This window comes from Monodon monoceros, unplaced genomic scaffold (assembly GCF_005190385.1).
Source record: "Monodon monoceros isolate NGI ecotype Baffin Bay Population unplaced genomic scaffold, NGI_Narwhal_1 Super_Scaffold_18, whole genome shotgun sequence".
NCBI lineage: Eukaryota > Metazoa > Chordata > Mammalia > Artiodactyla > Monodontidae > Monodon > Monodon monoceros.
Window position 1 is genome coordinate 31880486 of NW_021703774.1, and position 22550 is coordinate 31903035.

The 22550-nt window shown below is 45.6% G+C and overlaps 2 protein-coding genes across 4 annotated transcripts in view; both read right to left on the reverse strand.

Moving 5' to 3' along the window:
* Positions 1-1540: 1540 nt before the first annotated feature.
* Positions 1541-7776, reverse strand: PPP1R15B (protein phosphatase 1 regulatory subunit 15B). Its single transcript, XM_029230631.1, has 2 exons — positions 4948-7776; positions 1541-1983 (listed from the first exon to the last, which is right to left on the reverse strand). The coding sequence occupies exons 1-2, from the start codon at positions 7081-7083 to the stop codon at positions 1762-1764; spliced, it is 2358 nt and encodes a 785-aa protein (XP_029086464.1). The 5' UTR covers positions 7084-7776; the 3' UTR covers positions 1541-1761.
* A 4332-nt stretch (positions 7777-12108) lies between these two features.
* Positions 12109-22550, reverse strand: part of PIK3C2B (phosphatidylinositol-4-phosphate 3-kinase catalytic subunit type 2 beta) — a 62714-nt gene continuing 52272 nt past the window's right edge. For all 3 annotated transcript variants that reach the window (XM_029227552.1, XM_029227550.1, XM_029227551.1), the window contains exons 25-33: positions 22146-22302; positions 21693-21802; positions 20356-20557; positions 19806-19930; positions 18498-18615; positions 17098-17179; positions 16592-16698; positions 14837-14965; positions 12109-14133 (exon numbers count right to left, since the gene is read on the reverse strand). In XM_029227552.1, the coding sequence (XP_029083385.1) occupies positions 13945-14133; positions 14837-14965; positions 16592-16698; positions 17098-17179; positions 18498-18615; positions 19806-19930; positions 20356-20557; positions 21693-21802; positions 22146-22302 (1219 nt within the window). In that variant the 3' untranslated portion in view covers positions 12109-13944. The remainder of the gene's footprint in view (positions 14134-14836; positions 14966-16591; positions 16699-17097; positions 17180-18497; positions 18616-19805; positions 19931-20355; positions 20558-21692; positions 21803-22145; positions 22303-22550) is intronic.

Sequence of the window (22550 nt, forward strand, 5' to 3'; positions counted from 1 at the left end):
TTGAAACTTAGCTTATTTCCATGTTGTTACACCAGACTCTATAAATGCATTCCCTGTGATTACCTAAAATGCAGGGGCACAAACCACATTGAAGAAGGGCTCTGCAAAAATCTGACTTTTACTTGTACTCTCAGTGTGTTTAAGTATGAATATATATATACACATATATATACATATTAACACTAGAGGCAGTTCTAAGAGCAACCCAAACAAATAAAATAATGACCAGGTAGATTATAAACTGAGGTAGTAACCCTGCAAGCACTTCTGATGAAAAATTTGTCCCCACTCTGAAACAAGTTCAAAATTAAGAGGTCATCTATTCTATTCATGTTTTCCATTACCTGTGACAGGAGGCACATGAAACAAAAATAGACCATTAAGGAGTTGGTTAACATTCCCTCAACCTAACAAATGCACACCATGTAGAACCAGCTAAATAAACCAAACACAATCAGTCACTGCAAAAACAGTTTGCTTTGGAAAATGAACATTGTCACTTTTGTTTATTAAGGATATCAGCTTTTTTCAAGTGGAAAAAAAAACAAAAGTAAACTTTGGGCTGAAGATATTAAGACTTTCTATTTGTTAAATCTATAGTTCTTTCCTGAAACTATAGGCCTTGCCATTACTTCTCTCACTATTAAAAAAGGAGAACACAATAAACTTGGATATTGACTGAAGTCTACATTTTACATTTCAAACTGGAAAATTAAGAACTGCCCATTTCCAAGTTCACAGTGCCATCCTGACAGGTTTTAAAAGTGACGGTGCTGAGGCATATTAATAACACTGGTTTTCTTTTGAGAGCACATACAACAAGACCAAATTGCTCTGAGATGTCTCCTATCTTCTTCCTAGGAAAATTCTAAGCTTTTAAATTTAAAAGCAACTATGATGCAATTATTACTTCTGGAGTCTTTTACAACAATTTCTACCTATTGAAGACACAAAGAACCACCCAAGTGGGAACTATAATAACATATACAGAACCTTCTTCAAAAAAGAGTTTGCACAGAAATTAAGTATATCAGATGTTAAAATTTGGCAGAAATATGCAGCTTTCCCAAAGTAACAGAAAGTACTGCACATATAGGTTTTGTGGCAGTCCTTGGAAATATCCTAGGTAGAGCTTAATCTAGAAATAAAAACCCACCACCTATTTTCAACCAGTCATTTTTAGAAAGAAAGAAAAAGAACCACAATGACACAAGATAATGTACTTTAAGTTGGTAGTATATACAAGATTATTTTCTTAGCCTTGAAGTAGAAGGGCCAAATTACTGAAACAAAAAAATATAGAGAAAACGTAACAGCCCATTAATTTCAGAATGTTCAGAGGGAAAAAAGAGCCCAAAGTTTTTAGACAGGTACACGTAATTTAAATTAGAATGAAAAATGGGCTTCAAACCCTATAAATATTGTTTCCCAAGAAAATAAGTTTTCAAAGTGCAAAATTACACCTTAAGAGGTCCCCTTTTCACTTCAGCAAGCAAACAACATTCAAAAACAAATCCAACTAAACAAAAAAGGAGAATTGGAAATCACACCATCTCATCCTTCATTTTCAGGGCTTGGCTTCAAACCTGTACATTTCTGAGTGGGATATGTTGCAAAAAAAATATATTAAACTAGGTCACTGGATCCAAGTTGCATATACTCTAAGAAAAATGTCAAAGGACAGCTGCCAATTTTTGTTTTTAAAAGAAACCTCTCAAGTAAGAGGTAGTGTTTGCTAAGGCCAGAGGCTGTCACATCATCTTAACATTGCTCGAAAACATTAAGTCCTTTGAAGCACATTTCCTGGAGTCTATTAAACATTTTTTCTCTGTGCTCAAATGTCAAGCAGTATCCAATAGCGTCTTCTGTTTCTTGAATTCGTTTCTGGAACCTGCATCCATCCCGTGCAAATTCTTCCCATGGTCCTTTTCGATCCTCATCACCACTTATATAATACTCAGTAACTTCTTCAAGGAAGGTTACCTATAAAGATATAGACTAATTTTAATCTCAAATATAACAGAAGCAAAAGGAAGGAATGAAGGGAGGAAGGAAGGGAGGGAGGGAGGAAAGAAGGAAGGGTTCTAACTGACTAGATGGCACCTGAATAAAACAGTGGGCAAATGTCCCTTTAATTCCTTTCTCTTTCTTCTTCTCTCTCTCTCTCTCTCTCTCTCTCTCTCTCTCACACACACACACACACACACACACACACACACACACACACACAGAGTCCCATCCCGCATCCATTATCCGGTCAACCCCAGACTACCCCCTCCTGGTTTTGGTGTTAAAAATGAATCCAGATGGGTAAGTGAAATTCTCCTTATGTTATTAATCTTTACTTTTTTTTAATCTTTAGGGAAATCAATTCTGTGATACTCTTCCAAATGACAAATGTTTCCAAACAAAGTATTTCAGAAATATATTCCTGGAGTCAACGCTTTTATTACAACACAAAAGCTTTAACAAGATCGTCACTTATTTCTATTCTTCCTTTTTCCAAAAAAATTTCACTTTTCAGTGCTTTCCAATTCTTGAATCACAAATATGTAGTATTATTCTTATATTATTACTTTTGTAATAATACGGAAGAGAGTTACTTAATAAACAAACTGCAGCAAAATTAACGTATCTTTAAAGTTATGTTACTATAAGAGAGACTGTAAAGATAAAAACCCTCTTTGTATTCCTCCTCAATATGCTATCACTACATATACATGAAATTGAGAACATTACAATATACATGATCACATGGAATGACAGTCCCTTTTAATCCCTACTTAATTTCCAATATAGAAGTTTTTCTTTTTTATCAAACACCAAAAGTAAAAACTTGTTTTAAAATACGTTCAATAGTTACATCAGCTAATCCCACTGTGACCTACTACTTTCATTCCCTTTACATCAGGCCAAGGAATGCCCCCGAAGACAACTAGTAGGTATGTAATACCTTAAAAGTTATTGCATTCTAGTGTTACTCATTGTGTCACCAAGATAAATAACAACAACAAACATTTATATAGTGGTTATCATATGCCAGGCTCTTTTCGAAGTACTTAGCAATTTTTATCTCACTTCATCATCATATCATCTCCATTGTACAGATAAGGAAATCAAGGTAGGTAGGTTAACTGACCTGTTCAAATCACACAGCTTCTATGGGTGCAATAAGGATTCAAACCCTGAGTCTGGCTCCACAATCTGCACGTTATGCCACGACACAAAGCATTTTAAACTCCCAGATCTGAAAGCCTCATTCTAAGAAGCAGGCACTATCCGTTATTCCCGTATCCCTAAAGAATGGCATCTAGTCAAAGGCTATAAATAATTTTACCATATCGCAGACATAATCCTTTGTAAATGTTGCTTCTAGTTCATAGTAACAGCTGAGACACATCTACTTGACTCATCTCAGTCTTATTCAATGAGCAAGCTAAAATGAGGCATGAGATTGGCCTGAGGTCCCGAACAAGAAAGAGCTACCATTTTAAAGTCAAGGCAACTAACTGTGAGTTTTAGCTACTCACCTCATTTAAACCGTGCAATAATTCATACAATAGTTATTATTATTATTATTACTTCCATAAGATAAATAAGTGAATCAAAGCCATGAGAGGTCAAGTTACTTCCTAGCTCTGGCTGTCTTCCCAAATCTCTTGGCCCTAACTACTCAGGAGTGGGGAACAAAGGTCTCCAGGTGCCAAGTGCTCGTTCCATTGCCCCATTTCGCTTCTTATCTATTCACTAAATAGGTCATTTTGTCAGGGACCCTTTAAAAATATAGACGAAAACTCTTTGATGACAGCATTTACAAAAGTGTAAACTGAAATTTAATTTTTAATATGCCTTATTCTGCTTCTACGGCTAAGACATAAGATTACCACCATTTAGGGACATTTTCTACCCCTGGAAGAGTTTCAAAGTATTAAGCTGGTCACTTGGAGCCAGTGGATGGTTCTTTCCACTTGAAACTTTGATGCTGCTGAATCTGAGGTCAATAATAATTTACCTACACCTTTCTCTTTCCAAATATAAGAAGAAACTTTCCCTTCACAATAAAAGGTACCCTGTTTGTCTGGGGGGATCACTCTCCAATTAATAACTTCAGTTGGATAAACAATAGAGAAAAAAAAAAAAGCAATTCAAAAGACTCCCAAAATAAGGTTAACTTGACAACGTGTTGAAAGAGTAAAATAAAATGCTCCATGAAGTTTTAAGACTAGCCTGGGAATAGGAAGCAACTACTCAAGAAAACCAAATAAATGACCATCATTGTTACAAATGATTATTAACCTGTAGCTGGCCAATGATAACTAGTAATGCTTTCTCAAGAAAAGGCAACACTATTTTCTGTATTGTCTTTGACTGTCAATCAAAATCCCAAATGTCCAAAAGTTTTTAATACTGAAATTAGTATTTTCTTTCATGGCAAACAACCAGACAAATATGACTTGCTACTTGGTACCATCATCCCTTTGGGTTCTAACGGACAGGAATGAAGACACTGTTATCATGTACCTACAACACTAAGTGTCTGCAAACACCACATTTATTACCATTTAAAACTCTACGGCTATAATAAGACCGTCTCAATCTCTAGAATTAAATCGTGTACACACAAGGTTTAATTTTTCTGTTTCTTAAAAAAAAAGTGAAAAGTTTAAGCTTGGAGGAAAACAGCCCAGAGCTGCCAATCCAAAAGAAAACAGCACCTTCGAGCTAACATCTATACAATGGCACCTTCAATTCAGACAGGAACAACACTCTAATGAGGGAAGTGGGGGTGGGGTGGAGGAGGCTCATTTCTGAATCCAAGTATATGAGCTTGCAGTCCTTCCTCAAAAATATGCACTATTATGCCTCCAGGAAAGACATGCTGATATCCTTAATCACATCAGAACAGGCAATACAAATTATCAGGCATGTTAAAAGAAAGAAACAAACCTTTTTTCTCTGGATATGTGTGTGTCTTGCTCCAGAAAGAAGCCCACCCTGTACCAAGTCCGGACATTCACTTTTTCGGCTCCCTGACAGTTGCACCTTACAGGAAAGTAAGGTGTGACACTCAGAAATGGCCACAATAGACTCAGACGGCCTCTCTGAGTCTCGACAGCCTTTCCAATTTTTCCCTGATGTTTGAAAAGGAGCCTTAAAATTTAGAAGGTTGTAGGGGTCATCGGAATTACAGAAAGAGTTCCACAGTTTGAGACTCTCTGCTTCATCTGCACTAGACTCCCAGTCATCTTCTTCTCCAGAATTACGGTCAGGAGACTCAGGAAGGCTTGCAGTCCAGGGAGGATTTTCTAGATTAGACTTGTCAGACAAATCCGTCTCTGAGTCAGAAGGGTCTCTGGGAAGAATTCTGGCAGCAGTCTGAATTGTTGCTGTGAAGTTTTGGGGATTATAAGGATCGACACTATAGAAAGAGTTCCAAAGGTGGAGCCCTTCTGAGTCTTGTTCAAGGTCTGATTCTGAGAGTGAGCTATCGCTATCAAAACCATCATCCCCAGCGTCGCCATCCCACTCCTCACCTTCTGAATCAGAACCTGTTTCCAGGTCACTGGCTGCACCTCCCAAAATGTAATCTATCAATCTGTTGCTACAGGCTGGTCTGGCAGAAATGGGAAGGTCATAGTCTATGTCTGAGGAGGCAATTACACTTATTTGGTCCTCTCCAGGCTCCTGCTCCGTAGGAACCTCACAAGATAGACAGCCTTCCGAGGTGCCCTGTCTCTCCAAAGCAAGGGTAACCTCTTTAATCAACAATTCTACTTTCTCCTCAGTGGGTTCCTGAGCGGTGCCGGGAACGGCTCCAGCAGCGGGAACACACTGTGTTGCGCTATCTCTGCGGTGCTTCAGATCCATCCGGAGCAGGCTGTGCTCTTCCTCCAGGCTGTGGTAGCCATGATCTTGGTCAGGGGTGGGTAACGCTTGGCCCTTGCTGGCCTGCTGAAGGAATTCCAGCCGCTTCATGCGAAGATGGTGGATTTCGGGCAGCCCTTCTCTAGAGAGAGGCGCACATCCCCGCAAAGAGACGCAAGCCATCTCCGCGTTGAGTGGCTGGGGATGAGACGGGACCTCATCCAGGCAGCCGCTTTCTGGGCTCAGCGCCTGGAAATCGACCAGCTCGCCACTTCCAACGCTGCTCTGATAGCTCAGCTCTACCCGGGGCAGGCAGTCCAGATAGGAGGGGTTCAGCAAATAGGAGACGACGTCGACATTGCTTAAGCGCTGAACGTTGAGAGGCCCGGAGGGCAAAGGGCCAAGTTCCCGGCCGGAGAACAGATTGGCTTGGAGCTCCACTCCCCACAGCTGCTGCTCTAGGAGAAAAGCGTGGGCTGCGGAGTCCAAAGTTCCTCCCTTGGCTTTAAGTTCCAATTTTAGATCTGGGGACGAGCAGTGCCAGTGGATGCCCTCCTCTAGCCAATGGAGGGGAACGGCGGCCGCGTCAGCCGAGGGGTCTAGCCGCAGCGAACTCAGAGATTTCGGCGCTGTGGGGGCGTCGGGTTCCTCCCGGGCCCTCAGGGCTCTCAGCACGCTGTAGCCTCCAGCAAAATCTAGCCATCTGGTCGGAATCATCCCACCGAAAAGCTGGCTCCAGATCAGCAGCTTCTGAAGCAAGCCGGGGAGCGGCGCAAAGAGTTGGGAAAGCAGCTGCATCCACGAGCTGCGCCGAGCCTCAGGCGGGGGACAAGAAGCCAGTTTGAGATCCCCGGAGTGTTCCGGGGCAGGAGGTGCGGGGAACTTGGAAGTGCCTGGTCGCGAGCGCCGAGGGAAGAAGAAGGGCAGCCGGAACCGGGAGTCCGCCCGCGGGGCGGCCCGTTCCCGCGATGCGTCTGCTGCCGGCTCCATCTCCGCGTTCTCGGCAAGTCTCTGAGGGAGGAACGTAAAGCTCAGCGGCGGGCGGCCGGGAGGGACTCCAAAAGGCCTACAGAGTCTCAGCCTTGCCCAGCGGCGGAGTTGATGCCCCAGGCCGATCCCCGGGCCAACAGAAGAGCCACAGAGGAGAGCGGCTTCGGCCGCGGGCGGCAGACCACAGTCCGGAACGGCGGGCACAGGACGCGGCGGCCGAGGCGACATCCATCCTGGCGGAAACGAGGTGTCCTAGTCCTCTCCAGCCCTCTCCACCATAGATAGAAACCCTTCCGCGGCGGCGGCGACTTGCCAGGAGAGACTGACCGTGGAAGAGCCCCTCAGCTAAGCGACCCCGGAAGGGCTGGGCCGGCTGGCTGGTGGAAGCGAAGCTCAAAATGGCCGCAGGGCCAGCGCCGAAGCAGGACGCCTCCAAGCAGCGGACGAGACGAAGGAGGGCGGACGGCTACGCCACCAGCTCAGGGCCGCCGAACGTCACTCGCAGGATCAGGTGGGCGGGCCTTTCCGCACTCTTCCTTGTGGCCGCTGATTGGCCTCGCTCAGGTCCCTGTCGGCTTCCTTACTCTCGGTAGACGCAGCTCGCGCGAGGGAGATTGCATCAGCCAGGCACAGCACTACGCGTGCGCACTTGCGCCACCAGGGAAGTCCCCTGTTTTCCTTTTTAACTCTCATCTTCTCATGAGTACATAGTGGACGTGTACCTTCTAGAGGACACATGATATGGGATCTGGTAACAGACTGAATGCAAAAGCAGATATGAGATCCTAGATGTCTTTTATAAAGGCAGATATTAAAGACATTTGTAAAAAAAAGTAAAACAATGCCACTCTTCTTGCTAGAGTTTTTTGTTTTGAAAAAAAATTTTTTCATTAAGAGTGTCATTTATGTTGGGGCTTCCCTGGTGGCGCAGTGGTTGAGAGTCCGCCTGCCGATGCAGGGGACACGGATTCGTGCCCCGGTCCGGGAAGATCCCACATGCCGCGGAGCGGCTGGGCCCGTGAGCCATGGCCGCTGAGCCTGCGTGTCCGGAGCCTGTGCTCCGCAACGGGAGAGGCCACAACAGTGAGATGTCCGCGTACCGCAAAAAAAAAAAAAAAAAGTGTTATTTATGTTAACATGTAACGGGTTTGTTATTTTTAAATTAATAAATATTTTCTTAATTCCTCAGGTTTGAGTTCTAAAACAATAATTATCATAGATATAATTTACATATGCAAAAGTTCTTTGGGGTCCTCAACAATTCTTAAGAGTGTATAAAGGAAGGGGTCCTGAGACCAAAAAGTTTAGGAACCACTGACGTAGCATGTTGACTGGCACATAACAGGTGCCAGTTTGTTGAATGAATGGAAGGGTAATAATACTTTAAAATAACAGCATCTTCCTTATGGCCAAGACTTTTACATTCCACTCTCAAATTTATCACTAACACCATGAGCCTCCCCCCAAATATTCCTTAAAACATCTTGAATGGGACTTTCCTTCCCCATCTAGTCATTGGATACATACTTTTTATCTTCCTTACCTTGGAAGTTGCTCTAAAGGGAAAAAATGCAATCATAAAGTACTGGAAAACTCTAAGAATATGTGACTTTGCCTTGTCAGTCTCTGCAGGAAACTAAAGTGGGAACCATCTCCTGCAGCCCGCTATCAACCAGGTGGCAGAGGGAGGGCAGCTCTGTTCGCAGAGATAGCGCTGTGTCGCCAGGGCTGTGTGCGTGCTGGTGAAGACAAGAAGTCTTTAGACAGTCCAGCTGACTGGCGCTTTGGCAGAAGATAATTTAAACCTCAGCTAATTATGTTTATTTTTAAAGATTTTGCAGGGCCTGAGGTAAAGGGTGTATACCTTTTCACTTCATTTTTCAGTCAGTACCACCTCCAAAATCTTTTTCCGAGTATCCCACACTCCGGAAACCACCTCCTATCTTTCCAGCTCGCTGCCTTGGAATCCCTATTCAGGTACTTATCACCGCCCCCCACCCCCCCCAAACCTCCAAACCATTGCCATTACCACTTTTTTGTGATTCATCACCCTCCTTCACTTCCCTCCTTACCCAAGCATGAATTCCATGGTCCAGTATGAAAACTACCCCCTTGCAAAGACCCTTCACTTCTTGTGCTCTACACCAATATTCTTCTCTGGCAAAACCCCAACCCTAGTGAAACCCAACTGTCCACTTATTCTGAGCCTACCCCCTTGCAGCTAGCCATTGCTGGAGAAAAGCACTCAGACATGCTGACTGACTCACTTCCTATTTGTAATGACAAATTTCATCCATGCCGGGCATTCCTGGATAGTTCCTTTTTTTTTTTGGCAGCACGGCATGTGGGATTTTAGTTCCCAGACCAGGCACCGAACCTGCACCTCCCTGCAGTGCAAGCGCAGAATCTTAACCACTGGACCACCAGGGAAGTCCCCCTAGATAGTTCCTTAGCAGCTTTGCATCTCCTACACTGAGACTGTTTCACAATGTTTATTCATTAAGCTGGTGGAACACTCACATTAACATGGGTTAATATCACCTATCTTAAAACAAACAAGCAAACAAACAAAAAACAAAAAAAAAGAAAACCTCTCCTGCACCTTTGAGTTTCTACACGACTACAGCAAAAATTTCTCAAGAGTTGTCTATTCTCACAGTCTCCACTTTCTCCACACCTATTCTGTCGTCAGCCTACTCCAATGTGGCTTTCATCCCCAACACTCATTAAAACAGCTCTTATCAAGATCACTAAGAACATTTTGCCAAATCCAGTTCTCTGACTTGTGGGTTGATGTGCACTCCCCTAAGATATTGAAGTCTTAATCCCCCAGTACCTACGAATGTGACCTTATTTAGAAATACGGTCTTTGTAAATTAAGATGAGGTCATTACGGTGGGCCCTAATCCAGCATGACTATGTCTTAACACAAAGGGGAAATTTGGACACATGTGCACACACAGGGAGAACTCCGTGTGAACATGAAGGCAGAGACTGGGATGATGTACTTACAAGCCAAGGAATGCAAAAGATTGCCAGCAAACCACCAGAAGCTAGGAGAAGGCATGGAACAGATTCTCCTTCTCAACTCTCAGAAGGAACCAACCCTGCCGACACCTTGATCTTGGACTTCTGGCCTCCAGAACTGTGCGACTGTTGTTTAAGCCACCCAGTCTGTGGTCCTTTGTTACAGCAGCCCTAGGATATTGACAATACTTTTCTTTAGACTCCCATGACACCATTCCCTTGGTTTCCCTACAATTTCAGTGACTCCTCCTCTTCCTCTAAATGTTGACCTGTATCAGAGCTCAGTCACCTGTGCCTTTTTTCTTTTTAGCCTCTCTAACCTAGGTGATCTCATCCAGTTCCATGGCACTAAATGCCAACTAAATGCTGACCTCCACTTCTAAACTCCAGACTGACCCCTCCATTGGGTTTCAGATTCCATCCTCCTACTTCTCTACTTGGATGTCCAGACATCTCAAACTTACCATGATCAAAACTCTTAATTGTGATCCACCAAGCCCATCTTCCCCATCCCATAATGCCCCCACAGTCATTTTCACCCAGTTGCCAAGCCCCTAAACTTAGGAGTCATCCTCAATTCCTCTTTGCCTCAAACCCACATCCAATCCAACAGCAAATCCTGTCAGCTCTACCTTCAAAATATATCCAGAATCTAACTACCTTTCACTATCCCCATGTTACTCTCATTCCCCTCCTAGACTACTGCTTCCATTCTTGCTTCAAACAGCAGCCAGAATGATATTTGAAAACATAGAGTGCTGCAGTCCCTTTCTCAAAACCTTGTAATGGCATCCCCGTCACACTAAGAGTGAAATCCAGAGTTCTGATGGAACTCAGTTCAAAAAGCTCCCATTCCGCCTGCCCACCCCTCCCCTTTTCCACCTCTGTCCCTGAGACACAGCACCGTAATCGTCTGTTTCCATGTCTGCTTCCCTAGCTGGACTCTGAGTTCCTTGAGGATGCGATCCACACCTTTGTCATCTTAGTAGGCACAGTGCCTGGTACTCACTGGACCCAGAGAAGGCCATTAGTGTTGTGGACAGACACCTCAGGCAAGTCCCCAGGCACCAGAATTACCTCCCAACTCAAAATGTTGCCTCGCTTTTGACCTTTCAAGTCCAGTCTAACCCTTAGCTCCCAAATCCTAACAAGTCCAGTTACTTCACTTTTACCACCTCTGTTTGAACACAGAAAATCCAGTCTCCTGGGCTTGTTTCTCTTCTCCCTGGGCATCCCCTCTCCCCCAACTCCCCAGCTCTCTCATTCCCACTCCCTCTGGGTGGTTCAGATTTCTACCCCATTTGGCCAAGAAATTTCCTTAACTAAGACTCTTGCCGGTTTCAAGTTCTAACTTTTAAAAGGTCCGTTGGGACTTGCCCAGAACTGCAGTGACACCTCAAAACCACTTAGAAACACAGCAGGTAGGTTATCACTTACTACTGTTATTACTAAAAGTCCCTTGGAAGCCCCACAAAACTTCCCAGCATGAAATATGACTCCACACCGGAGAGCTTTGAAAACTTCTGGGTAAACTGCTTGAACAAGGGTCATGTCACCTCCAGCTTCCACTTGGGGTTCAGTTCTGGGCTACAGCTCTGCTCTAACAACGTAATCGTTGCATGGCATCTCAGGGGTTGTTCCTTCTCTTATGAAATGGGGTTAGTTAAATATCACTAGGCAGTAAACTTCTTAAATGCAGAGAACTATCTTAATTTATCTTTGTAACCCACAGCCGGTTACCTGGTACAGGGCCCAGGGCCCAGCTCCAAGGTCTGTATTCTTTATGAATGGAGGCACGCCACCAGGTAGCACTGGTAACACTGGTAAGCACAGTAAAAGTTTGTTGACAGAATTAACAAATGAGCCATGTCTACTTTCCAGGGTAGTTGCAATGAAAAATGACATCATGTATATTAAAACACTCAAGAGTCAAATAAACCTGGGTTCAAATTCTAGAGCCAAGGCCGACTGGCTATGTCCTTAAGCAAATTACTTAACCTCTCTGGGCTTCAGTTTCTTCATCTGTAAACTGGGGATGATAATACTCATCTGATCAAGTTGTTTTAAGGAAAGATTTAGCTGACACGTGTGAAATGCCTGGTGCACCACACCAGTGCATATAAAAGTTACCATGTGTAGAAACACTACTATCATTATTATCTTCATCTTGTACATCAGATGTTTTAATCTAGACATTTAAACATCAACAAATCTTGAAAATGATAGTTTTGTTTTTCTAAACATCATTTATTAGAAAATACAATTCCAGAGAAAGTAGGAGATAAAGGATGTCTGGGATGTGGGTACAGTACACAGACCTCTCTCTTTAACAGGGGCATAGAGGGTCAAAGTAAAATGAGCTACAGGCAAAAAGCCAGTAACACATCTCTGGTCCATTCATCTAGAGAAGTTCCACCTCTGTTCTCCACTCCCCTAACCCCTGCCCACAGCAGCCAGCTTTATCCTTGACATTTTAAATTTAAAAGTTTCAACTTCCTTGCTGCTCTGCAGCTTCAATGAATGGAGCTTCTTTCTCTAGTTATGGAATGAGTCAGCGAAAGGGGGAATTTCTGATCCTTGGAGCTGGGGAGGGACAGTCCACATCGTATCCCCACTTAACTCCATTCCCCAGTCACCGGGCACAACCAGCCAATTTAGAAAGTTAATATCAAATTCAAAGTCTCTCCTTTTTTCTAGGAAGACAACCTTTCGGAGTAAAGCGCACGAGTGAATTTCAAATCCATTTGGTAGGGAATGAAGAGTATTAAGAGATCAGAGACCCAGTCTCTCCCTTCCAGCTCAGCTCAATCCAGCCTCCTCACAACCAAAGAAAATCACTAGCAAAAACAACAGTTTTGATGGGATCCCCCACCCGCACCCCTTTTCTTCAGCTGGGGCATCCCTTTGGCTCCAGACAAAATAGGTTTATGGCCCCATAGAATGAGAGAAATTCTTATTAAAAAAATGTGACAGAAATGGAGTTTGGGAGAGAAGCAGCAAAACAAAAGGAGTGGTGGATGACGAGGAAAGCTTCCCAGAAACCACCCAACAGCCAGCCACGTTGACGTCTGCAGCCTAGAGGCCCATTCCTAGGGCCAAGACACCCTGGGGTGAAACCAAACCTAAGGGCCGAGGCAGCAGCTTACCCCACCAGAGAAAAATGAAGGGAGAGACCTATGGGGGAGCACCCAGGCGTATTCACAGGGACCAGATGACCCCCGGAAGAGCTGAATGGAGGGGTAGAAGACAGTATTCAGGGCAAGTCCTAGCAAAATAGGGGAAGACGAGAGGAAAAACTCCCCCCAAAAGAGCCCAGGTCCCTGAACACAGGTCCTCTACAGACCTCCATACGGAAGGCCCTTCCTTACACACGTAGGTATTCACATCGCTCTCCTTTGGAGGCAAAATCAGAAAGGCCCAGTGGCGCAGGCCTCAGTCCAGCACACGCAGCCCTCCTTGTCCCTCCCGACCTGCCTCAGAGACGGAGGGCACTAACTGAGGGCCCACTGGGCCCCTCCCCAAATAATTCCTATAGATAGAAATGCAAAAACAACAAACAAACAAAATCCTAGGAAAAAGTCCAATAAGAACCTCAATCATACAAAAAGTCCAATTCCTCTTTTGCCTTCTGAGGCACATGTAAGTCCCTTCTCACAAGGCTTCCTGTCCAGTTAGGACAACGTTACTATTTCATTTTTTAAAAATAAAAATAAAGATATCCACCCACCCTCCCCCCAAATGCTACTTCTACAGCCCACCCCACACACCTCAAACCAGGCATTGCTCCCTTGACACAAGGTAAACTTAAAATTTTGCTGCACCCTCACAGCCTCCAAGGGGCTGCTCATCACAACCAACCCAAATGCAGTCTGCAGAGGAGCGGATAGCAGAGAGCATCTTTACTCTCCTTGCCTCCTACCACAGAGGCCCGATCCGCCGGGACAGAGGGAAGCCCCACCAAGGGCCCTGCCCCTACACAAGGAAGAGACAAGTCAAGCAGGGAGAGTCCTCTCCCCCGGCTCTGCCATGAGCCTGGGGTCCTGGGCCACGGATCCGCTGGGCTCATAACGTCTCATGACTTCGAGACCCCAGTGCGAACCAGCCGGTCTTCTCCTGGGCCAGGTCCAGCTCTCGCAGGCGGATGTGCACCTCCCCCAGCAGAACGTTCTCCCAGAATCCTTGCTCACTCAGCACACTGAGCTGTAGCTCCCGCTGCTGCAGGTCTCCCTTGGGGATTCCATCATATACCAGCTGCAAATGCAAAATTGGGAAGAAAGGGAAGCAGTGAGAGAGGGAACATGGAAGGGGGAGATGCTTAAGTCTGTGGTGGCGTGATCTGATCTGGCTGAGACCACTTTACCTCCCCAACCAGACAGAGCCCGAGGGAATAGAGAAAGCATACAGAACCCAAGGGAAGCTTAAAGAACCCTGCTCTTGGGGGGACTTCCCTGGTGGCGCAGTGGATAAGACTCCACACTCCCAATGCAGGGGGCCCAGGTGTGACCCCTGGTCAGGGAACTAGATCCCACATGCATGCTGCAACTGCAACTAAGACCTGGCACAGCCAAATAAATAAATAAAAAATAAATATAAATAAAGACCCCTGCTCTTAGCTCAGAGTTCAAGCAAATGAAGGCTTGTCATTGGGGCCACAGCTCATTATCAGCAAAGGACCAGCAGGCTCTTCCTCCCCACAGACCATGCCGCAGCTGTGGAATCCCTACCTTAAGTGTCAGCAAACTTTTTTACAGAAAGGGCCAAATAGGAAGTATTTTAGGCTTTATAGGCCATACATTCTGATCTATGTCACGATGACTCAACCCAGCTGCTACAACATGAAAGCAGCCACAGACAAGACTTAAATGAATAGTAATGGCCACGTCCCAATACAACTTTATTTACAAACCGGCACAGTCGGCCAACCCCAGCCCCACCCAGCACCTTCCCCACATACCATCTCATTGTAGGTGGGGTTGCAGGTTTTCCGGGCCACTTTGGTTTTCTTCTTAGTGGTTTTCTGAGGGTCAGGAAGGAGGTAAATCTTGACATAGGGGTCGGGATCATTCCCATCCTGGAGCAGTTGCTACAAAGGGAATGAAAACCAAAAAAAAAAGATAAAGGTTTTTCTATCTGTCTCTCTATCACCATTCCTGTGATCACTCCCTGATCCAGACCCTCTTCTCCCACACCTAGCTTCTTGCAATGCACAATAATTTATGCTTCCCAGCCCACTGCATTCTGCTAGAAACACCTACCACGGTAACGTTAGGTGTCCTCCTAAAACATCCATCAGACTGCCTATGATATCCAGTCTATACTTTGTATACGAATGCTCAGGGCACGCCATAACTTGGTCTGTTCTGAATGAACCATCATGTCCCCAGATATCTCTGCCCAATATCTTTTGTCTATTTTGATCCAAGTAACCCCTAAGAGGTAGAGAAATGAGTCAGAGAGATTAAGTTGCTTGTTCAAGGTCAGCCAATTAGTGACTCACTCAGCCTGATCCCTTTAAAACTTAAGTCAGATCTTGTCACGCCTCTGCGCAAAACCCTCCAAGGGCTCCCATCTCACTCACGGAGAAGCCACACTCTTGACTGTGGGACCAAGGCTCTGGTCTGCCCTCTCCAACCTCACCATCTGCTATTCTCCCCTCTGCTGCAGGGGCTTCAGCCACACTGGCCTCCTCCTGCGGTTCCTGACATGCCCCAAGCAGGCTCCTGACTAGGGCTTTTGGGTTCAACTGCTCCCTCCGCCTGGAGCAATCCTCCCTCAGATGTATGTGCATGGCTCCCTCCCTCACCTCCTTCCACCTTTGCCCAAATACCTCCTCATCAATGAGGGTTTCCCTGGCCACTCTGCAAAATGGCTGCGAGCTTCATTCCACCCCGGTATTCCTTCTCTGCTTTATTTCTCGCCAGAGCACTTACCACTATCTGACTTGCCATATATTTAACTTAACTATTTGTCTGTCTGCCTCTTCCTACTAGAATGTAAGCTCCCTGAGGGCGGGGATTTTATTTTGTTTACCCTTGTATCCAGAGCTAATGTATCAGTGCCTGGCACACGGTAGACAGTTGATGAAGATTTGTTGAATAAAATGAATGAATGATTCTGTAAGAGTGAAACCCAGACCTCTCTGATTCCAAAGTTCATGTACCTCCTGCTACATACTAATGCCCCAACCTGCAAAAGTCCAGCACATTGTGGTATTCAATAAGAGTTCCCTTCCCCTTCCACTCACAAAGTTCTTAGAATCACACCAAAAATTTAGTGATTAGACTCTGCCTTGATTATGCTTGAAGGAAGTCACATGGCTGCCTTACCTCTATAACCAGGAAATAAGCCCCTTGGGCCTCTCCCTTATAATAATCACCATAATAATAATACAAGGCACTATGTCAAGTGCTCTTACATGCATTATCTCATTTAATCCCTATAACAACCCTATGAGATAGGTGCTAACATTATCCTCATTTTAACGAGGCTAAGAGTAATTGGGCTACTTGCCAAAGACCACAGGTAGTAAGAAGCTGTGTCTAGTATTGCTTGGTCATACCATAGGCCTAGCACGGTAGCAGGCCCATTGGGTATTCATTCAGTAATCCTTGTGGTTACTCTCACAAGAGGGGGGCAGAAAAGGTCTGACCAGTCAGAAAAGTACCAGAAGAAAGATAAAGATCCAAATGAGGACTGTGTATGCACTTACCAAGCCCCGAATATGCATCACCATGATGAAGAGTTTGTTGTTTTTGTAGGAGATGGACAGCTTCACCTCTCCCCCAACCTTCCCGACCGGCCGGGCCCATGTGCCATCTGTAGGGACAAAGGAAACTGAGAAAGGTCATGAGGCCAGCCCTGTCCCCATCTGGTGCCAGCAGACGTTTCTGTTTACTTCTGACCCCCTGCCAGTAACTCCACGTCAGAGTCCTGATACCCCATCGGGGATCTGCCAAGTGGCATCCGCGAACATGACTCAGAGTCGGGTTGGGGGCGTCTATCCAATTCCAGTGTGTAAGCATATCCAGTCCCTGGGGAATTGCTCAAGGAGCTGTGGACCCATAGCCTGAGTGGGAAACCAGATTCTCTAGCCAGTAAGCAAAGGAACAGAGACGAGTCAAGGAAAGAGAACTGGGAAGGGGCAGGGGCAGGAAAAATGACCTTTGGGAATGGTTCAGAGAGGTTGGCAGAAGTGTCACAGAGAAGGCACTGTACCTGAGGACTTGGGAGCCAGGCTGGTGCCCGCAGCCTTCTCATCCCGGGACAGGGGATGGAAGAAGGTGTACACCAAATCACACTGGAATGGAATCAGAAAACAGGGTCATTCCTCAGTAAGACAATGGCCCAGTGAAAAAAGGAAAAGGACTGTTCCACATTAAAAGAGACCTATGAAATGTGACAATCAAATGTAATATGCAGTTCTTGTTTGGGTCATGGCTCAAACAAACCAACTGTTAAAAGAATTTTGGAGATGACAGGGACATTTTGAATATGGACTATGTTTGGGGTGATATAATGACAGTGTAGTTATGTAAGATTATGTCCTTGTTTTTTAGAGATGCATAGTAAGTACTTAGGGGTAGAAGTCACGATGTCTGTGATTTACTTTAAAATATTTCATAAAAAATAGATGACTCAAACATGTCAAAATAATAACTGTTTAAGTGATGGATATATAGGCATTCATTACACTGTTTCTCTATTTTCCTATATGTTTTGAAAGTTCTCATAATACAAAAGTTTAAAAAAAAGAAAAAAAATCAAATAAAAGTAGGTCACATCAGGTCAAAAGCAGTCTGTTCTTGGAATTCCCAGGCAGTCCAGCGGGTAGGACTTGGCATTTCACTGCTGGCAGGCCAGGGTTCAATCCCTGGTCGGGGAACTAATGCCTGACCCAGCCTTGGACAAAGACCATGAATCCTACTTTTGAGAATGTTTACTAAGCAATTAGGGAAAACAAAACCCAAAACTAAAATGTGTGAAAGTACCCACTCTAGCATTAAGAGTGAAAAAAGGGGGGAGGGGAATGATCTAAATATCTTTCAAGAAGCGAATGGTTAAAGAGATTATGGTATTGCAAGCTGGTGTATTAATTTGGTACACATATTTAAAGTTATGCTCACTATAAACACTTAAGAGAAAAAAGAACAGAATATAGCATCATATTTAAGCTATGACCACTATAAAACTACAAAAGTCACATTTATATATGGATAAATAGGAAGGAAACATGGAAACGGGGTTAGATGCTTTTTTAGGCTGATGGGACTCCGGATGACTGTATTTTTCTTTATGCCCATTATAGTACCATTTGTTTAAAGAAAAATCTAGGCGGATACACACACTCAACCTGCTCAAAACCTTCCATTTCCTCAGGCTCTTGCTCACTACAAGCACCTAACACGGACATGTCTCTCCGCGTGCCCAGCTGCATGTTTGTGTTTCACTGCATTTCTGTGCATAGTCCCGTGGGGCTGGAGCCACGACCCACCCACCTCTTTCTGCACACAGACCCAGAAAAGCCAAGTCCCCTCCATGATTGCCACCCGCTTCCGTCCGCATCCCCCACCCCCCACCAGCGCCAGGGAGAGCCAGGAACAGAGGCAGCCACCCACCTCGGCCACCTCAGGGGCTGCGTGGATCAAGTGCCAGATGTAGCCATTTAACTCCTCTCTCCGCCGCTCCGCCACCGCCTCTCCCCGTGAGCGGCCAATCACAAAGCGACTAGGGAAGCTGGACGGCAGGTGGGCAGTGGCGATGCAGGAGGGGGAAGATGGGGAAAGATAATGAAGAGGCAACAGGATTTAGTCACATTTCACTTGCATTTTCAGTCACCTGATCTGCATTTCTCACCAGCCTCCATTCCCAGGGACCTTTCCCCGACTCCATGCCTCCCCAAGCTCCCCAGGTCTGTGCCAAGGGCACACACGCAGCATCTCACACCAGACAGTTCCTAGGACACCGGATGAGAAAACCAAACTGTTGAGCAGAGTCCTACAGCTCTCCAGAAGTGCCTCAGCGGCTCTGGAGCCCCCAGTTTTCCCTATCAGGGTGAAAATTCATTTGAAAGATCGCTTTTATAAATTGTTGTGAAATACACATAACATAAAATTTACCATCTTAACCATTATTTTAATATACATATTTTTGATATGGACCATTTTTAAAGTCTTTATTGAATTTGTTACAATATTGCTTCTGTTTTATAGTTGTTTTTTTTTTGGTTTTTTGGCCTCGAGCCATGTGGGATCTTGGCTGCCCGACCAGGGATTGAACCCACAGCCCCTGTATTGGAAGGGGAAGTCTTAACCACTAGACGACCAGGGAAGTCCCCCGTCTTAACCATTTTTAAGTGTGCAGTTCAGAATTAAGTACACTTACATTGTTGTGCAACCATCACCGCCATCCATCTCCAGAACCCTTTTCATCTTGCAAAACTGAAACTACATACCCATTAAACAACTCCCCCTCCCTCCTGGCAACCACCATTCTACTTTCTGTTTCTATGAATTTGACTACTCTAAGTGCTTCATGTAAGTGGAATCGTACAGTAGAATAATATTCCATTTTGTATATACACTGCATTCTGTTTATCTATTTGAAACATACTTTTACTCTTTAGAAGATTAGAAACTTCGAAAAATCCTCAGATTCAGTCGATCCCCTGCCTTTAGACCCAGGTTGCTCTCCTGGCAGGGGGACCCAAGCTTATTTTCAAGGCTGGAGGAAGACCTCTTGAGAGCCTCAGAAGAGCATGACCAGCAGGGGGAGCACTTGTCATCAAACTCATTGCCAGGAGGAGAAAACCAAGGACATAGGTCTTTTCTCCAAAGGGCAGTATCTCACTCCTGCAGTCCTGCCCAGCCCCCATCCGCTCTCCCTCCCCAGTATCCCTCAGTGCAGAGAGTAAAAGCAACAGATACCTGGGCAGGAGGGAAGAAGGGAAGAGCAACCGCAGCTTATTGTGTAACTCCTGGAACTCCTCAAATGTCCTCTGGATGTAAGTGGCCTCGTGAGCATTCTCTCGCATCACCTTTACCACATAAATCTGCAAAATCCAAATCTTAGAGAATACTCCCTGCCAAACCCTCTACACCCAATGAAGGGGGTAGGTGAGGGGACAGAAGTGTGTGTGTGTGTGTTGGAGGAGTTACGCTTTCCAGAAGGAAGAGGATAAAAATGTCTCTAATGGAGACAAAGATAATATACATATGCAGTAAAATGAAAGCAAAGATTAACAAGAATCCTTGTTTCACAAGACCCTTGACTCAGAGGGAACAGCCATCCAACTCAGCTCCCTGATTGTAGGCAGGCCACTTGGGCAGTGGAGAAGGAAGGGGTGTGTGACTGCTCCCAGCACAGGATGCTCAGTCAACTCCAGCGCCCACAGTGTGGAAGGGAAGAAACAGTCAGAACCCCAACAAGCTGGGGCAGTGGGGAGCAAGGGAGGGTCAGATCGGAGAAAACACTTACGTAGCCTTTGCTGGGGTGGAAGATCTTCTCGTGGCGGCAGAGAAATACATCACTGATGCGGCCAGAGCTCTTGAGAGTGTGTGTTCGGGGAGCAAAGGAAAGGGTCAGCCGGTCGTCTGAGCCTGTGAACTTCATCTGAGCCAGGTTATGAATGAAAAAATTGAGCTTTGTGGCTACACTGCCAAGGCTGGACTCAATCAACCTGCAGGAGGATGGGAAGAAAAGGATGTGACCACGGACCCAAGTCCCCACTGTCTGGCAGAGCTATCTCAAGAAATATCCCCTGACACCTGAGACTTAATACTCAGCTCAGATCAGATCATTTTCCCTGTGTGATATCCTCATAGAGTACATGATTGCACACAGTGATCCGCATACAGTTTATTTCTGTGAAACTTGGGGTCTTATCTCCCCCCACTGCCCACCTGACCCAAAGACAGTTAAACCAAGGTAGGAAGGAATTAGGGACGCCACCGTGGGCTCACCATGTAAATGTCTAAATACTGTTGTCAAACTGAGTTTCAAGGTTCAATATAATGGAACCTCACCAAACAAAGCTCAATCCAGAGATTTTTAGTTCAAAAGGAAAGGTACTATATCAGACCCAACAGAGAAAGTTTAGTTCGCTAAGTTCCAAAAAGGGTGCATAATAAAATGGACAAAACAGTAGACATTAGGGGCTTCCCTGGTGGCGCAGAGGTTGAGAGTCCACCTGCCGATGCAGGGGACACGGGTTCGCGCCCCGGTCCGGGAGGATCCCACATGCCATGAAGCGGCTGGGCCCGTGAGCCATGGCCGCTGAGCCTGCGCGTCCGGAGCCTGTGCTCCGCAGCGGGAGAGGCCACAGCAGTGAGAGGCCCACGTACCGCAAAATAAAAAACAAAAAACAGTAAATATTAGTATACAGACACTTTCCTGCTTTCACACAAAGTGTGTCTAAGAACGTCAAATATGGGAAAACAGAACCATGGAATTCCATGTTTTGACAAGGGGGAAGGTTCTGATCCAGAGAGCTAAAAACTAGTACAAATCCCTACTATACATTGCCCCATAGACAAAATCCTTGACCGAGACATGGTGAGAATGCAAGTAGGGGATCGCAGTACCTCTATATAAAGGTCAGCACCCAAGTGCAGATGGGAGACTGAGTCTGAGAGAAGTAAAATGATTTACCCAAGTCAAAGGCAAAGTTGGGACCACTGACCCATGTTGTCAACTCTAAGCTCTGCCACCGGAGCTAAGCCTCTCCCGTTTCCCTAGCCCTGTTCTTCCCAATCCAGCAGCCTGGAAATTAACTACCCAGAGTGGGCAGCACTGTTTCGTACGGAGAGTTTTACCTGGTGAAGTAGGTAGTGGCATTGGCCTCTGTGTCCTGAGGCCTCAGGGCATCATACACATACTTGAGGTCTTCCAGGTCTGAGAGCTCAGGGATCCCACAGGACAACATCTAGAAGAGCAAAGAAGAAGAGAGGGTGCCTGTAACAACCAGGAATTCTTGCTTCTTCCTTACCATAAGGCAAGATTTTCTACAGCTAGGCTCCCTAACCCTTCTAGAGGGTGGCAGGCAGATGCTGTAGGCAGTGGCTAGCAGTCCACAGGAACTGGGGGGGGGCTGGAGCAGGAAGTCAGATACCTGCAGACACCACTGTCCCCAGGTGGCCTGAGCCCTGCCTTTACCTAGGGCTCAGAGAAGTAGATCTCCAGAAATCCTTTGAAGCAAGACAAGGGAGTCTTAAAGATGGTGCCAGATGATAAGAAGGAGGGGTTCAGAAAGGGATGGAGCTCCTCACCAGGCCCAGAAGGTTGAGGAAGAGGTGGGTGTGCTTGCGAATGAGGTTGTAGGCTTGGCAGCAAAGGTCAACAAAATCATGGAAGCGGCTGGAAGGCTTGTCACCCCCGTTGATGACATACGCCATGTCCGAGGTGAAGACAAAGGGGGCACGGTCCCTGGGCCAAGGGGAACATACAGGTAGAAGGTCAACATGAAGGAGGAAGCCCACTTTGTGGGCTGCGCCAGGGGATGGTTTTCCTCATCCCTCAACACCTGTGTGAAATGGATAGATGTGGCTCCTCTAATGTTTTCGTTTTTCTTTTCCTCCCTTACTCTTAAAAAATCCCCAAACACATCCTTCATTGGTTCCTTGCCTGTGAACTAGTGATATTTTCCCTGGATATCTAGTTGCATTCCCTTTTGC